Raw genomic sequence first — 18,966 nt, forward strand, 5'->3', positions numbered from 1 at the left:
CTTTGAACGGGTGCATGCCTTGGAACATAGGACTCCTTTTGGTTCATCATGTCTGTGCTGCTTTGTGCTATCACCAACACATCTTTCCCCCCAACAGCTCTGCAACTTCTTTCAACTAATGATCTGATTCTCTATTGAAAGCCAAGAATCAATCTGCCTCCACTGCATGCAGTCAGGCAGTGCATTCAAGTCCTAACTGCTTGGTATTTTTAACGAGCTTTTTCCGAGGAATATCTCCTGAAATATTCTATCCTTGCAGCTGTGTACTTTGAACAAAATGAATTTGAGAAATGCCGCGAAATCTGTGAAAAAGCCATTGAAGTAGGACGGGAAAATCGTGAAGATTACAGGCAAATTGCAAAGTAAGTAATCCATGTGTCTAGTTGACATCATTTGTCTAATAAGGTATATTACAAACTCGTGCCAAACTCAATATAAGAGTGCATATCACTGTAAAATTCTGAAGCTTTACCAACCAGTCGTTGATTTTTATGTCTTGAATCAATATCGCCTTTTAGACCTAGTTTATCATTTTCAGCAACGTTTGAAATGAATGCCACCACTAAGTGGAGCACTACACATACAGAATGAGAGCACTGCATGGCTGTGTAACACCACAGTGACAAAGTTACAACACCCTAAGCAGACAACGCCTGGTGGTTGTGAGGCTAACACTGTCCTGGAGCAGTTAGATTTTGTCAATATTTTGACCCATGCACAGATGGCTTCCAGGGCGCTCCTTAACAATTGATACAAAAACTGCCTGTAACCCTTAGAATCCAGAACAAAGTCCAAAAGCGGGGGAAGTTCTGTTCAGGAAGATTGACTTTACAGAACTTAATTTACTGAAACTATTTGTGTGCACAATTTTTCTTTAGCTTTGGCAAATAGGACAAAGCAGAATCCACAGAGTCTACAAGTAAATGAAGGGCAAAAGAGTAACTAGGGAGGGAATAAGGCCCCTTAAAGATCAATGAGGCCATCCATGTGTGGAACCAAAGGTAATGGGTGAGATCCTAAACATATTTCATAGAATCCCTACAGTATGAAAGCAGGCCTTTCAACCTATCAAGTCCACACCAACCCTCTGAAGAGCATCCCATCCAGACCCAAAGGGCCAAGGAACTGCGGATGGTCCTTAAATTAGAAAAATGAAAAATCGTGCATTTCAGTAAGGCAGACCAGGATAGGACTTGCACAGTTAATGTAGGGCCCTGGTGAGTATTGTTGAACAGAGACACAGAGGTACAGGTATGTAATTCCTTCAAAGTGGTGTCACAGGTAAGCAGGGTAGTGAAGAAGGCATTTTGGCATGTTTCTCTTCATTAGTTAGAGCATTGAGTAGAGAAGTCAGGACATATTATCTTACAGCTGTAAAAGACATTGGTGAGGCCATATTTGGAGTCCTGTATACAATTCTGGTCTCCCTGCTGTAGGAAAGATGTTATTACACTGTAAAGATGTAAAAAAGATTTACAAGGATGTTATGGAGACTGGAAGGCTTGAGTTATAATAGAAGAGGCTGGATAGGCTGGGATATCTTTCCCAGGAGCAGAGGATGCTGAAGGGTGACCTGTTAAGAGTTTTATAAAATCCTGATGGCCTTAGATAAGGTGACTAGCCAAGGTCATCTTCTCAGATGGGGGAATCCAAAACTAGAGGACATAAGTTTAAGGTGAGAAGGAAAGATTTAAAAAGGACCTGAGGGGGCAACTTTCCACAGAGGGTGGTACGTGTATGGACCAGGCAGCCAGAGGAAGTGATACAATCATAACATTTTAAAAACATTTGGACAGGTACATGATTAGGAAAGGTTTAAATGGATATGGGCCCACTACAGGCACATAGAACTAGTTCCATTTAGGAAACTGGTTCAGTGGATGAGTTGAGCTGAAGGCCCTGTTTCCATGCTGCATGACTCTGACACTATCCTCCAAATGGGCATAAACTGTGACTTGATTGAGGCTGTTTTGACGATGGATAGATACCTGATTGAAGTTCAAACACATCTCAAAATCTCTGATGTGCCGAGGCAATCTAGGGAAGAATCAATAAGTAACAGACGTTTCCTGAGGAGAGGTATGTCTTTCAGATCACTGTTAGCATGGGCTCCATGAGAGGAAACTGAACAGACTACAGTTGAAGGTCAAGAGAGAAGAACATAATTGTTTTGCTTTTAAAACTAATTGTTCCTGTTTAACCTTGAGTCAGAGGTATTGGTAATCCATAGTATCCTATTGGGTTGTGGTGATTAAGTTTCATGGTCTTCATCCTGGTTTGCATAAACAATTTTGTGATTGTGGTTTAATTGCACCTTGGGCAAAGGGAGCAAAATGTGCAAATGATGCCAACTTCTCAGTATTGCCCACGTAACTGCATTTTGTTGACAACATCCTTTCAGGGCATACGCACGAATTGGAAACTCCCACTTCAAGGAAGAAAAGTACAAAGATGCTGTTCACTTCTACAACAAGTCTCTTGCAGAGCATAGGACTCCTGACGTCTTAAAGAAATGTCAGCAAGTGAGTGTTCCCTGTCTTAACTTGTTCTTGGAAGGATTTCTGAAGAAAGATGCCTGAGCAGGCAGATGTATTTATACCTCATGATCCAGGCTAGGGAATATTGCAAGCCCCAAGTCCATAGCTCTGAGGCAGTAATACAAAGCACTGAGCCACCATGCCTTTCTTCTGCTTTACTGGGATTCCTATAGTGAAAGACTGATGTCAATATCTGTTTATGCATTTTGTCCAGTTTTCTTCAGGGCTTTATTTTCTAAATAACTCTCTCTTGTAGGCTGAAAAGATCCTAAAGGATGCAGAGCGAGCAGCTTACATCAATCCTGAGCTTGCCCTTGAAGAAAAGAACAAAGGCAATGAATCCTTCCAGAAAGGTAACATCACATTAACGATCAGGTTTTGCAGATCTTAAAGTGCAGTAAGAGTAGGGTGTAACTGGAATGTGTTTCATTCCTTTTGTTCTTAAGATTGTTTTGTAAATTGGAGTAATCCTATAGCAGTAATATTTTGGCACCAAAGGGTGCACCAGCAGAGCTGGGTATACTGTTAGTATATGGCCCCTTGCTGAGATACTTGTATCATCGATAGCCACAGGTGAGGTGCAGGAAGACTGGAGGTTGGCTAATGTAGTGCCACTATTTAAGAAAGGTAGTAAGGAAAGGCCAGGGAACTACAGACCAGTGTGCCTGACATTGGTGTTGGGCAAGTTGTTGGATGAAATCCTGAGGGGTAGGATTTCCGTGTATTTGGAAAGGCAAGGACTGATTAGGGATAGTCGGCATGGCTTTGTGCATGGAAATCCTGTCTCGTGATTGAGTTTTTTTGAAGAAGTAACAAAGAGGATTGATGAGGTCAGAGTGGTAGACGTGGTCTATATGGACTTCAGCAAGGCATTCGACAAGGTTCCTCATGGGAGGCTGATTAGCAAGGTTAGATCTTATAAAAAAACAGGGAGAACTAGCCATTTGGATACAGAACAGGCTCAAAGGTAGAAGACAGAAGGTGGTGGTGAAGGGTTGTTTTCAGACTGGAGGCCTGTGACCAATGGAGTGCCACAAGGATCGGTGCTGGGTCCGCTACTTTTCATCATTTTTAAACAAATGATTTGGATGTGAACATACGAGATATGGTTAGTAGGTTTGCAGATGACACCAAAATTGGAGGTGTAGTGGACCGTGAAGAAGGTACCACAGAGTACAAAGGGATCTTAATCAAATGGGCCATTTGAGTGGCAGATGAAGTTTAATTTAGATAAATACAAGTTGCTGCATTTTAGAAGGCAAATCAGACCAGGGTGTATACACTTGCTCAGGTCCGAGGTAGTGTTGCTAAACAGAGACCTTGGAGTGCAGGTTCATAGTTCCTTGAAAGTAGAGTCGCAGGTAGATAGGACAGTGAAGAAGGCAGTGGTATGCTTTCCTTTAATGGTCAGCGAATTGAGTATAGGAGTTGGGAGGTCATGTTGTGGTTGTACGTAATGTTGCTTAGGCCATGTTTGGAACATTGTGTGCAGTTCTGGTCTCCTTCCTATCGGAAGGATATTGTGAAACTTGAAAGGGTTCAGAAAAGATTTACAAGGATATTGCCAGGTTTGGAGCTATGGGGAGTGGCTGAATAGGCTGGGGCTATTTTCCCTTGAGCGTCGGAGGCTGAGGGGTGACCTTATAAAGGTTTATAAAACCTTGAGCATGGATAGGGTCAATAGAAAAGGTCATTTCCTTGGGGTGGGGGAGTCCAGAACAAAGAAAATTCCGCACAGGAACAGGCCCTTCAGCCTGCCAAGCCCGCACCAATCCAAATCCTCCATTTCAGCCTGTTGCCTTTTTTTTTGTATCCCTTTGTTCTGAATCTGTCTGTATGCCTTTGCTCCCTGCCCATTCATGTATCTGTCTAGCGTGACGCAATCGTGCCCACCTTTTTTAGATTCCCCACAGTATGGAAACAGGTCATTTGGCCCAACAAGTCCACACCAACCCACCAAACCAGTGAGAGGGGAAAGATAGAAAAGAGGTCAAATGGGCCACATTTTCATGCAGTGGGTGTTTGGTGTATGGAATGAGCTTCCAGAGGAAGTGTTACAATGGCAACATTTTAAAAGTATCTGGATGGGTATATGAATGGGAAGGGTTTAGAGGGATATGGCCCAAGTGCTGGCAAATGGGACTTGATTAAGTGAGGATCTCTGGTCGGCATGGAGGAGTTGGATCAAAGGTTCTATTCTATCCAGTATACCTCTGACTGTATCTTGAAAACAAGAGACATTTATCTGAGCTTTAAAATAATTCCAAAACCCAATTTCCTGGCTTTTTGACCTGCATGTCTCATACCAGCCTGTTGTGGTGTTACTTTGCCTCGTACCTCTTGTGACACACCATGATGCTATCTGTGTTAGTGTTCTCAACTGCACCTCCCCAGTACATTTTAGACTGAAGTTTGTTGTATCCGTCAAAGTTGCTGATGTTCCACCTTGAAAGTTTTTAACCTTTTTCCCCCAGGATGTATTTCAGCCTCTTAAATATTATTTGCTTTAAGTTGGGTAACCATCTTTTCACAAGGCTATCTAAACTCTGAACAGCAAAGATGGAATTTCAATCTGTTCAAACTGAAGTTTGTTTAAAGCCCCACAGTTTTGCAGCTTTTGGTTTTTTTGGTGTGCCATCTGCATTTCCACTTAGTGGGTTCTTTGTTCTTAAAATAATGCATCTTCACGTGGTTTTGCACACCAAAAATCATGGGAGCCAGAAATTGCTCCAAGATGTCCTCCACTTAGCCCCAAAGATGCCAAATCCTAAATACCCTTAGCAGTTCTGGACAAAGGTGGTAATATAGGTTTTATGGTGCCATTTTATGACAGCATGTGGAACAGAAGGGAAGGTCAGGAAAAAAGTTTAGATTAGATTACTTAGTGTGGAAATAGGTCCTTCTGCCCAACAAGTCCACACCGCCCCGCCGAAGCGTAACCCACCCATACCCCTACATCTACATCTACCCCTTACCTGGCCAATTCACCTGACCTGCACATCTTTGGACTGTGGGAGGAAACCGGAGCACCCGGAGGAAACCCACGCAGACACTGGGAGAACGTGCAAACTCCACACAGTCAGTCGCCTGAGGCGGGAATTGAACCCGGGTCTCTGGCGCTGCGAGGCAGCAGTGCTAACCACTGTGCCACCGTGCTGCCCACTAAGTTGAAGATCGTTTAGGTGGCAGGGGAGAAATTAGCAATCAAAGGCGTCATTGACCAAAAGGGGCTGTAGTGTGTTGGCCGTAGGGAAGACCTGAAGCATTGATTCAGTGTGGGTATGAATAGCTGGATAAAGATCCACTCTAGCTAACAAAGCAAAAACAAGAAAAAAATGGCACAGACTAGAAGGAAAGTAAATATTAAAATGGAGGACAGCATTCATGGTCTGAAGTGAACTCCATATTGAGTCCTGAAGGCTGTGAAGGGTCTAAGTGGGAAAATAAGGTCCCAATCCTCCAACTCCAAATGTGCATATGAGAGCAAGGTGGTAAACTGAGGTGGTACCTGACTGGAATGTTGCGGTCATGCTTGCAGACTGAGCAGAGGTCTTCTTTAAAGCTTGATGCCTCAATCTTTTAATTTAACCTTGCCTTCTAATCATTTTTCCCCATCCTTCTGAGACACTTGCTCCTCGCAAGCAGATCGGAGTGTCTCCAGCTCTTTATTTTCACTTCAAACTTACAGCCTCGACAGTATTTTGCCGATGTCTTAATAGCTTCAGCTGATGTCACTGAATAAGTTGACCCTATGTTTGTCTTTAAAACAAACCTTCACCAATTAGACATAACAAGCACCAGGTAACTCTGATATATGCCATAGAGATGTACAGCACGCAAACAGATCATTAGACATAGAAGCAGGGAATAGGCCATTCAGCCCATTTGAGTCTGCTCCACCATTCAATCATGGCTGATAAGTTTCTTAACCCCATTCTCCCACTTTCTACCCCTAACCCTTGATCCCCTTTACAATCAAGGACCTATCTATCTCCATCTTAAATATACTCAAATGACCTGGCCTCCACAGCCTTCTGTGGCAGTGAATTCCATATGTTCACCACTCTCTGGCTGAAGAAGTTTCTCATTATCTCTGTTCTAAAGGGTCTTCCCTTTTACTCTAAGGCTGTGCCCTCTGGTTCTAACCTCTACTACCAATGGAAACATCTTCCCAACATTCACTCCAGGCCATCAAGTATTCTTTAAGTCGCAATTAGAACCTCCTCCCATCCTTCTAAACTCATGTTAAGCGGTTCATTCCTGGGACTATTCTTGTGAATCTACTCTGAACACATTCCAGGGCCAGTATATCCTTCCTGAGATATGGGGCCAAAGACTGCAAATAGTATTCCTGACCAGAGCCTCGGAAGTACAACCCTGCTTTTATATTCCAGTCTTTTTGAAATAAATGTCATCATTGCATTTGGCTTAACTACTGACTCAACCTGCAAATTTTACTTTGAGAGAATCCTGGGCTAGAACTCCCAAGTCTCTTTGTACTTCAGACTTCTGAACTTTCAGTCCATTTAGAAAATAGTCCATGCATCTATTCTTCCGACCAAAGTGCGTGACTTCACTCTTTCCCACATTGTACTCCATCTGCCACTTCTTTGCCCACTCTCCGAACCTATCCAAATCCTTCTGCAGCAATGCTACATCTCCCTCAACCTTTGTATCATCGGCAAACTTAGCCAGAAGGTCCTCAGTTCCTTCATTGAGATCATTAATGTATCACATGAAAAGTTGTGGTCCCAACACTGAGCCTTACAGAACACCACTTGTCACCGGCTTCCACCCTGAGAAGGACCCTTTTATCTCCACTCTCTGCTTTCTGCCACGCAGCCAAGCTTCTATCCACACTAGCACCTTGCCTCTGACACCTTGGCCCCTTGTCTTACTCAGTAGCTTCCTGTGTGACACCTTGTCAAAGGCCTTCATGAAGTTCAGGTAGATGACGTCTATTGATTGACCTTGGTCTAACCTGCTCATTACTTCCTCAAAAGATTCGATCAGATTTGTGAGGCATCACCTACCCTTGAAATCCTGCTGACTCTGCCCTATTTTACCATACGTTTTCCAAGTATTCAAAACTCTCCTCCTTCACAATGGATTCCAGGATCTTAGCCATGACCAACTATTGGTCTGCAATTTTCCGTGTTCTGACTGACTTCCGACAGGCTGGAAGAACACTACATGCCAGGCAGCATCACGAAGTGCCAAAGTCAACATTTTGGGTGTAACCCTTGTTCAGGAATGCGGTTGGGTTTGGGAGGAGCTGCAGATAAAGGGGGAGGTAGGGGCAGGGTGGTGAAGCAGGGATAGGTGAAGGCCACCAAAGCCCCCAGGTACCTTCCCCTGCAACCAGATAAGATGCAAAACCTGCCAGTATACCACCCCCCTCACCTCCAAACAGTCTTTCCAGGTGAGACAGAGGTTCACCTGCCTCTCCTCCAACCTAGTCTACTGCATCAGGTGCTCCCAATATGGTCTTTTCTACACCAGGGAGACCGAATGTAAACTTAGGGGATGGTTCACCAAGCATCATAGCTGGGTCCAGAGGGACCGGACCTCCCATTTCAATTCCCCCAACAAGTCTCTTTCTGACATGACCATCCTTGGCCTCCTGCATTGCCAAAACAAACCACAGTACCTTTTGGAGGAACAACACCTTCTCTTCCACCAGCCCGGAGCACTCAACATTGAGTTCTCAAATTTCAAATAGCCACCCTTCCCATCCCCTCCCCCCTCCCTGCCACCAACCAGATTCATTCCTTCCATTGACCAACCTGGTCGTACCTCTCTACCTGTCTTCACTTATCCCCACTTCACCTCCCCCATCTGCAACTCTTCCCCCAATCCTGAAGAAGGGTTACATCTAAAACGTTGACTTCTGTACATCCTGATGCTGCTTGACTTGTGTTCTTCCAGCCTCCTGCCTGTCTACTTTGGATTTTAACTACAGTTTTTATCTCTTACTCCCTTTTAAACAGGAGTGTCACCTTTGACTCTTCGGTCCAACTTGTCCATGCCAACCAGATATCCTAAATTAATCTTGTCCCATTTGCCAGCATTTTGTCTGTATCCCTCTACATTCTTCCTATTCATATACCCATCGAGATGCCTTTTAAATGTTGTAATTATGCCAGTCTCCTCCTCTTTCTCCGACAGATCATTCCATATACGCACCACCTTCTGTGTTAAACAGCTGCCCCTTAGGTCCCTTTTAAATCTTTCCCCACTCACCTCAAAACCTGTGCTGTCTAGTTTTGGACTTTCCAATCCTGGGACAAAGACCTTGGCTATTCATCTTATCTGTGCCCCTCATGATTTTATAAACCTCTGAGGTAGCCCCTCCACCTCTGACACTCTAGGGAAAATAGCCCCAGCCTATTCTACATTTTCCTATAGCTCAGACCCTCCGACCCTGACAGCATCCTTGTAAATCTTTTCTGCACCCTTTCAAGTTTCACAACATCTTTCTTATAGTGGGGAAACCTGAATCAAATGCAGTATTCCAAAAGTATCCTCACCAACTTCCTGTACAGTTGCAGCATAACATCCCAACTCCTATACTCAATGCACTGACCAATAGTGTCAAGTGTACTAAACTCCTTCACATACCTGTCTACCTGCAAACCCAGTTTCAGGAACTGAATTTCAAAAATCTAGTATACAGCCACACGAATGGTTGGGAAGTGAGTTGTTGCCATTACTGTAATGGGAATGGAATTTTAAATAGTGATGTTTTGCTAGAGTTGTACAGGTGTTGGTAACGTGACATCTGGAGTCCTGTGTATTTTTGTCATCTCATGAAAAAGAGAGAAATTCAATAGAAGCAGTTCAGAGAATGGCTCTTAAAAGACCATTTTGTATGCTTTGATAAAGTTGAGGGATTGGACATTTCTTGGAGACACAGTTTAAAATATAAGCCGTCTCCCATTTAAGGTAGCAATGAGAATTTTGGTGAGTCTTTGGAGCTGTCTTCCAAGCTCTAAAGACAAGGTCTTTGAGATTATTTTTTAAAGGCTGAGGTGAATACTCCCATGTTTGTCAGGATTGTCAGGGATAAGGTGGAATGTGATGGTAAGGCCACAATTGGATCAGTCATGATTTTACTGAATGGTGGAACAGGCTTGAGGGGCTAAATGACCTTTTGCTCCTAACTTGTTTGCTAAGGTATTAATAATTGGAAGTATATCTGCTAACATAGTTACCATTCATTTAATTTATATGGTCACTCAAATAGGAGCAGATTCAATTTGTGGTGTCCATCAACTTTCAAACTTGTGACATCTGGAAACTGCCCAGAGACAGCAGTTGAATACCAAATCCAAGGAAATGGCGTAAGAATTACTGTTCCCTGCAGTAATTCATGTTGCCTGTCCCAAATTGCTCTTTGAGTGGCTTACTATAGCACTGTTACAATTACTTCTATTTAACATTGAGTAACTTTGTTATCTTTTTAATGGAGCTCTGCAAAGCTTTTCATTTTATTTCACGTTTTAGACTGGATGATGTGTGAAAAGCAATTACTGGTACGTTGAAAACAGATGTTTTCAAAGAGCCTGTGTTTTTAGGGCTCAAGGAGTGTCAAGCATACCTATAATTTAAAGGCTACATGTTTGTAATGTGTCTGCGCATGATGTGCATTTGTCCCTCGGAAGTATGGAATGTAATGTATGGGTGACCCTCTTATTTTAATTACAGGTGATTACCCACAGGCAATGAAACATTACTCAGAAGCAATTAAACGCAATCCTACTGATGCTAAACTCTACAGTAATCGAGCTGCATGCTACACCAAGCTCTTAGAATTCCCACTGGCTCTGAAGGTAATAATACTCCATGAAATAATTTTACAACTGTTAATCATGCAAGGCCCCCAGCTGTGTTTGGTAACTTTGGAATAGAGTAGCACAAAAACAGGAATACGCAGAGTTTAATCTCCACTCTGTGCTTAATTAGTCATGAGGGTGTTTGATAGGATTGATATGGTGAAACTGTTCCCACTTGTGAATCTGTCGAGTTCAAGGGTGGGAGGCAGAAATATAATGTAACCAATACAAATAATAGCGTTCTCTCAGCTGATATGAAGTGAATGAGGATCCATTGTCCAGTGGAGTGACTGTAGTATATGGTGATGCATTGAACTGGAGGGTTATGTTTAAGAAGGATGTGTCACTAGTGGATTGTAGGGAAACTTAAAATTGAGTACAGAAGGATGCCATTTAGCTCATCTAAGCACTATCTCTATCCAAAGTGTGTCAATTCAGGAACAAGAGAATTGCACTTTCTTCCTTTGTAGGTAACTATCTTGATTCCCTTTTGAAAGCGTGAATTGAACCTGTCTCTACCACACTCCAAAGCAATACATTGTAGATCCCAACCATGAAGTATTTGGCTTAATGTCTCCTTTGCTGCTTCTGCCAATTACTTTAAACTTTTGTGCCATTGCATTCTTAATCCTTTTCTGAATGGTAACAGTTTTTCCCTGTCTAGCCTGTCCAGACCCCACATTATTTGAATAGCTTTTATCATACTCCCTCTTTTTGCCATCATCACCATTCTAAGGAAAATAGTCCCAACTTCCCTTGTCTATCTTAATAACTGAAATTCCTCATCCCTGGAGCACGTTTGTGAATCTTTTCTGAACTCTCTCTCCAGTGTTTTTCACATCTTTCCTAATGCATCACAGTAAGATGGATGCAGTACTGCATCTGAGACCAAACGTTTTTTTTTACAAGTTCAATGTAACTTCCTTACTCTTGCACTCTGCCATTGTTTAATAAAGCTCAGTATACTATAGGCTTCATAACTACCCCATGATCTGTCATGCCATTTTCAACAATTCATCATCCTATTTACTGTGATGCAATCCATTTCTGGTATTCTGAGAGAAAGTAGTGTTGAGAGAATAGACACTTCATTTCCACAAGTTGGCGATCAAACAGCAAGCTTAAGTTGTGGACTGGAGGTGTGTTGCAGTTTGATGGCCAACTTGTCGCCATTTTGGGCATTATGAGAATACCTGTAATTTTTTTTTCTGTAACTGAACCGCTTCACATCGTTTGGAACATTGATACCAAGTAACCCATTCCTTGTGATCACTAATATCGGTGCCACATTGAGGGGAAAGAAGAAAAGTGTCTCCCTTGCCAGGGAAGGTTCTCAACTTTCAATGGCCAAACGTCCATTGGAGGATAGAGCAAATGCAACAAACACACTGAAGCGTTCCTTGAAAACTTCTGTACTGTTCTCCTTATGATTTGCAATACTTATGGGTTTCCTTAAAATGACACTAGGTTCATGGGTTAGAGACACGTTGGACCAAATAAGGTGTTTCAGTTCAGTACCTAATTGTACATGATTGACTAGTGTTGGCTGAAGGGGGCATGGGTGACCAGGGTGGATTAGGAAAGCAGTTGTGGTCACTTTCTAGCAACAGAAAGAGAGGGGGAATTTTTTTTAATTGTTCATTTGCCTTTGCAGGGTAGGTGAATCCTTCAACATGTGAACTGAATGGTTCAGAAGGCAGAGTGTACACTTCAATTTGGCAGTTTTCCATTCTAACTAATGCAGTAACTGTCTGTCTTTGATAGCCAGTTAACTGAAATACATAATTTAATCTTTTGTTTAGAGAAAGCAATTACTGTATATCTGTAATTAATGAAAGTCAGCAGCCTTAACTAGCTGCTTACGTTAGGATATGGAAAAAACACCTTTATTCACCTGAGTGGCATAATCTGGCTGTGCTGCATGTTAAAGGATGGAAATGAAAATTGATTATCTAACTCCCTCTGAGGAGTATTGTTTCCTATTATGAACATACAATAGTTGGAGGTGAAGGGTGAGTGATAGGAATACTTTGGAAATTGTTGTTCAAGTGTATTCAGAGATTTTAAAATCTGAAATCTAAGCTATGACACTATTTACTACACCTTGTGAATTTGTTCAGTTTCTGAAGAAATTTAGATATCCCCATAATGCCCAAGGTTGGAGTTTCGTAGGTCTTGAAAATACCAGTCCTTGTGAATAAGAAAATGTTTTAAACTAATTTATATCCAACTAGTTTCTAACTGCGAGCCAGTATGATGATTTTAAAAATTGCAACCTTTTGCATTCATTTAAAATAATGGCTTGGATGATTTTCTGTACTTGCTACATTTCCAATTCATTCAGTACGTATTGAACAATGGCATTTTAATTTCCTGGCATGTCTGAATTTGTGAATCAAACACGAATATTTATTGAAATGTGTAACATGCTGGTAATTTAAGATGCTTTCTAACTTCTGTTACAGGACTGTGAAGACTGTATCCGCCTTGATCCCACATTTCGTAAGTTGTTTTGAATTTGTGGGGCTAATGTGAAAACTCTAACAAATTAAATGCTATCCCAGATTCGTATTAATTTTTATCAGAATGGGAAGAAGTTGAATTATTGGCTGATAACATTTAAATATTAAATGTTAATATTTTAACAATTTGCGGCTATCAAATAGTGTAGCTCTTAAGGAAAATTTAATTGAAAGATTAGTCTGATTGGCGGATTTGTCCCCTCTAGGAATATGGCTTCGTTAGCATTGATGTTGTGATTTCTCCCAAAGTTACACTCAAGTTGTGTACATACCTAACTGTCTACACAGAATCTCTCGTTTTTGGTATTCTGGACATCTGTTTGCTCCTTTCCTGGACAAAATGGGGTCCATTGTAAATCCTTACTGCTGAATCCAGCCTTTTCTCTTTCTGCCATCTCCATGTTGGAGACATATCAATATACCCAAGTGGCAAATGGTTTTGGCTGCTCCAAACTGCTAGGATAGAAGTTAGTTGTGTAGAGTGGCAAGTTAATGTTGAGCCTTTATTGACAGTCCCCACTATCATGTGAAAATTATAAGCTTCAATCTGTGGGAGCTGGTGAGTGAGAGCGTAACAATCCTTGCAGGTAAAACAAGTGTTTAATTCAGGGTTGTTTTCAGACCTGATAAGAGGCTGGATTCAACATTTCTTCATTAGATCACGGGACGTAGAAAAACACAGAATACAGAGGAATCTCGATTATCCGAAGGACTCGAGCGGGGAGTATTTCGTTCGGTTAATCAAATGACGGATGACATAGTTTAGCCAAGCATCGGGACCTTGCAATCTTACCAGATAATCTGATATTCTATTATTATAAGATAATAGATGTACAGAACATTTGAAACTAGGATTGAACAATAGGCAAAAATCATAGTGAGTGACAGGATCAAGACTATCATGTCAGTCAGTAAAGCAAAATATTGGCCCTGAATGCCTTTTAATTTCCAAATCGGATGAAAATCCAATTTTGATTATTAATCCTGCAATGAAGGCTGTCTGCTGTTTAATGTTGCATTGGTCTTAATTCAATTGCTCTTCCTGATTCATTATAGTTAAGGGTTACACAAGAAAAGGAGCAGCCCTTGAGGCGTTGAAGGATTTCTCCAAAGCCATGGATGTTTATCAGAAAGCACTTGAGCTGGACTCTAATTCCAAGGTATGACCAGATCATCATACAATTCTTTTTCCGTACACGCAGGCTATGATATGAGGTCCAAGAGAGAGGTATCTCCAGCCATGCAGTTGTAGTAGTGCTGCACATTTTGGTGTTTGACAATGTATTGAAGTAGTGACATGTCTTGACATTCTCTCCACGGAAGACTCACTGTGTGAGCTGGATCGTATGCTTATAGGAGTTATGGGAGAGTTGTGAGTAAGGTGGTTAAAGTATCGTTCATCTTTGTGTAATTTAGAAACACTTCCCTTTAACTACATCAGAGACAAGAGTGAAAAGTGAGCATTTCATGAGGTTTGTGATGACCTGCAGGATATTTTTGGTTGAGAGGGGATGGTATTGGGTATTGACTTTATTATTGATTCAAGGTTATACAAACCTTGCTCTCTCTGACAAAGAAGTGAGTGCTTCCCTTCCAACGCAGCCATTCACATATAAGGGAATCAGCAGCAACTACACCAAGCTGTTGGATTGGTTTAAGCAACTCTCTTGGCAGATGCTGATACTGGTGGGGCTAGAGTAGATGGGTAAGGCAGTAATTGTAGTCATTTTGGCCTAGTCCCCCTCCTTGTGGGTGGGCCAGTTCTGGAAGTATGGAACACAGGCTGCAGGCATTCATAGGCAATGTTCAGTAACCAGATCCAGCAACCCTACAGATAACTCTTGCCCAAAATTCTTTAGGAAGCTTCTGAAGGTTATCAGCGCTGCCTTATGATGCAATATAACCGGAACGACACTCCAGAGGAGGTAAAGCGTCGTGCCATGGGTGATCCAGAGGTACAGCAGATAATGAGTGACCCTGCAATGAGGTTGATCTTGGAGCAGATGCAGAAAGATCCTCAGGCACTAAGCGAGTGAGTATATGTGCTCATATGAAAGACTTGATTGTGTCATAGAATCCCTACAGTGCTAAAGATGCATTTGGTCCATCGAGTCTACACTGATCCTCTGAAGAGTTTCCCAACCAGACCAATCCTATCCCTGTAACTCCATACTTCCCAAGGCTAACTCACCTACCCTGCACAATTTCTGGACAGTATCGGTAATTTAGCATGGCCAATCCACCTAACCTTCACACCTTTGGACCATGGGATGAAACTGAAGCACCCGGAGGGGAGAATGTGCAAACTCCACACAGGCAGTTGACTGAGTGTGGAATCGAACCTGGGTCCCTGGTGCTGGGAGGCAGCAGTGCTAACCACTGAGCTACTGTGCCACCCACACAAATGTTTTTGTCTTCATTCTCTTGCATGAGTTACATGTTAGATTAGATTCCTTACAGTGTGGAAATAGGCCCTTCGGCCCAACAAGTCCACACCTACTCTCTGCAGAGTAACCAACCCAGACCCATTTCCCTCTGACTAATACACCTAACACTATGGTCAATTTAGCATGGCCAATTCACCTGACCTGCACATCTTTGGACTGTGGGAGGAAACCAGAGCACCCGGAGGAAACCCACGCAGACACAGGGAGAATGTGCAAACTCCACACAGTCACCAGAGGCTAGAATTGATCCTGGTGCTGGGAGGCAGCAGTGCTAACCACTGAACCTCCGTACTGCCTTCCTGAAGCCCATGCAGTGCTTTTAGTTAAAACTGTGAAATCATTCACTCACATTTCTGTTGCATTTTTAAGCTCCATGTTGCAAGTATAAGACCATAAGACATAGGAGTAGAAATAAGGCCATTCGGCCTCCCTATAGAAAGAAGTGAGATAGGGGAGTGAACGGTTGTCACTCTGCTTCATAGCTGAGCCCTATCAGATCTGTACTATTAATGCTTGATCTCCTTTCCTTCATCCTCAGCCACTTGAAGAATCCTGTAATAGCCCAGAAGATTCAAAAACTCATCGATGTAGGTCTCATCGCAATCCGGTGATGACTCAAGATTTCAGCAGAGATGAAGCTAGGACAGTCCGACAGGAAAAAGCCCTCTGGGGATTTAAGGGAGGGAGGGAAACAGGAAGAAAAAGACATAATTAAAGCAGCCAAAATAAAAGTGTACAGCATCTCCCATTTGTTTTTATTTGTGACATCTGATTATTTTGTGATCTAATGATATTTAGCGCAATCTTGGTGCAAACCTATAGCCTGTGCACTTCTGTAATTTTATTTTTTGTTTTTAAAATGACAATATGAAAGGTGCATCTCTGCTGTTATAACCTTGCAGTAAATGTAGAGATGAAGGGGTTTTCAAATTTTGCAGTTTATTGCATGTGAAGAGTTGCATTAAAGTGTTGTATCCAATTATCTGTGCATCTCTTGTCTTGTTCTGTTTGCTGTACATTTTACAATTTACAGACATAATGTGTTCATATATGGATTGTGTGGCATGTTTTGTGTAATCCTCTACATCATTTGGTTGTCTTTTTGACTGTATGGTCTCTCCTTTCTCTGAATTTTCATAGTGCCTGTACTTTAACACCTTTTCTCACATGCAGCTGCCTGGGTAACCAGCAAGTTCTAATTGTACACAACTACCATTTTGTTGGGGTTTTTATTCACCATTGCTTGCCTCCATCTGCCTAAAATGGGAACTGTGTTCAGATCATCTACTGATCGTAATATTCTAGTTTTGAAATATTCAGGCGTTTTGTGTTCCCCAAAATGTTTTCTCGCCTTCTAAAGATGGTGGTTTTCCTGAGCTCTTTCCCACAATACCTTAAGATTTTACCTTGTAATCATTCTTTGAAAGCTTGGAAGTGAGTTTGGACATCAGGATACAAGAGAGTGGACTCTGTCCTTTAAATGAGTGGAGGTGAATTTGAGTTGTAGCACTTTTATGCTTAATTGAATATTTTGAAACGCTCACACTTCCTATATCTAAGGGGAACTCCATATGAATTTTTTAACTCCTTCCAAATCAGATTTAGGAAGGATGTATCAACATTGCAAGTTGGTGATACTTCATCTCCCTTGTTCCTGTTTTTCTTTAAACTTAGCCAAACAGCTGAATCCACAAGAGACAGTGTGATCTCAATTGGTGTGAATTGGGTTCCTTGTTCTTTTTTAATAAGGTGAATATTTTAGATGCTGTCTTCCAGAATCCTTACTCTAAGCACAGGATAAATGAAACTGTACCTACTGTTTGTTAAGAATTGTGTAAATAAAATACCAGCAACATCCTTCAGGGGTCACTGTTGATTCTAAAGTTGTCAGGATAGGAACTGTTGTCAAGGTGAGTTACTCAATGATAAAGCAGGCTGCTTGGTTGACACCTCATACATTGCCTTGAACCCGTCAGTCCTGCCACTGGTATTTTGTGGCTGCAAAGTTGTAAGATACAGTGCAGCAAATTGCAAGGGTTTTCTCGTGGTGGCTTGACCGAGAAAGACAGCAGCTGTGGATCTCCAGTTCATCCAGCATCCTGAATTGAATGTTGCAGCATCTGCGACATTCAGGAGTGAGTGTTGGCCCGAGAGCTTTTTTAACTCTATACTGCCTGTTTGGTTACAGCTGCCACCAATGTAATAACACTGGTACTTTCAACAGAGCTTGTCAAGTGCCCTGAAGTAACAGTGCACACATGGTTGTAACCATTTCATAAAGAAACCCCTTTTCCAATGGTACACTATCAAAATATCCACCTATAGGTGGGGAAATCCCAGACCTGAGCAATATGTCTGCCTACTGCTCACAAATAAGTATCTGTAACAGGTTTGCTATGTGGGCAAATGCCAAGAAATGGCATAGTGTCACAATGTAAAAGGTTGACTACTCCATGACTAATTGAAGAGGCAGGAGACCAGCTTGGCAAATAGTCAAAATTGACTTTTGGGGAGAGATGTGCAAAAAAAGGAAATGCTTTTGTACAGATACACTATGAGTCAGTAGCATATTTCCTTCATATTAAGTTAACCATTGAGTCTAATGAGGAGCGTTAGAACACAGAACTTGGAAAGTCATGTAGTGTAGTGGTATTGTCCCTGCATTTGAGCCAGAGGCTCTAGGCTAAAGTCCAATGCCAGGGTTTAAAGGCCCAGAACCTTTTATTTCTATCCATTCTTCACATGTGGTGCTAGCAAGGCACAACATATACTGTCCATCTCCCAAATTACCTGGAGAAAGAGCTGGTGAGCTGCTACCTTGAACCATTAATCCTTGGGCTTGTACAGATACCCACAATGTTGTTAGAGAGGGAGCTCCAGAAATTTGACCTAGAGACATGATTAGAATGACCAATTATACTTCTGGGTCAGGACCATCTACAGCCCAGAAGGCTACTTGCTAAGGGTGGTGTTCCCATATATCTGGTGCCCTTGTCCTCCCAGGTAGTAGCACTTTAGTGATAAGTGGATTTGGAAGCTGCTGGCTATACAGTTGAGCAAAATTCAAGTTTAAAGGAATGTGATAGGTTTGCACTAGGAAAGTTTGCCTTAGAGAGATTCTCGACACCTCTGAGGCAGGTTGTGCAATCAATGATACACATGATGTGATGTCTGCATTGTGAAACTTTCCTGACAGTGTATGATGGAGAGATGATTTCATACAAAACTTATTCATAGTAATGAATCTGCTGGGCCAGGAAAGGAAATGAACTTTGTTACGTACTTTTTGTGAAAAGAAAAGGGTGGAGACATAGAATTTGGGAATTTTTCACTCAATGAGAATATCATACACTGCAAGTTCCTGACTTGGAAATATATCACTGTTCTTTCAGTGTGGCTGGGTCAAAATCCTGAAACTCCCTCCCTCGAGGTTAAAAAACACACAACACCAGGCCTGATGAAGGAGCAGCACTCCAAAAGCTAGTGTTTGCAAATAAACCTGATTTGGAGATGCAGGTGTTGGACTGAGGTGTACAAAGTTAAAAATCACATAATACCAGGTTATAGTCCCAACAGGTTTAATTGGAAGCACTAGCTTTCAGAGCACTGCTCCTTCTTCAGGTGG

General features: G+C 42.0%; 1 protein-coding gene across 1 annotated transcript in view; it reads left to right on the forward strand.

Moving 5' to 3' along the window:
- Positions 1-17,198, forward strand: part of stip1 (stress-induced phosphoprotein 1) — a 31,154-nt gene extending 13,956 nt beyond the window's left edge. Inside the window, exons 7-14 of the mRNA XM_072551129.1 lie at positions 260-362; positions 2,402-2,522; positions 2,794-2,890; positions 10,245-10,369; positions 12,838-12,874; positions 13,951-14,054; positions 14,754-14,926; positions 15,880-17,198. Coding sequence (XP_072407230.1) covers positions 260-362; positions 2,402-2,522; positions 2,794-2,890; positions 10,245-10,369; positions 12,838-12,874; positions 13,951-14,054; positions 14,754-14,926; positions 15,880-15,952 — 833 coding nt within the window. The 3' untranslated portion in view covers positions 15,953-17,198. The remainder of the gene's footprint in view (positions 1-259; positions 363-2,401; positions 2,523-2,793; positions 2,891-10,244; positions 10,370-12,837; positions 12,875-13,950; positions 14,055-14,753; positions 14,927-15,879) is intronic.
- Positions 17,199-18,966: the final 1,768 nt, after the last annotated feature.

This window comes from Chiloscyllium punctatum, chromosome 31, assembly GCF_047496795.1.
Source record: "Chiloscyllium punctatum isolate Juve2018m chromosome 31, sChiPun1.3, whole genome shotgun sequence".
Lineage (NCBI taxonomy): Eukaryota > Metazoa > Chordata > Chondrichthyes > Orectolobiformes > Hemiscylliidae > Chiloscyllium > Chiloscyllium punctatum.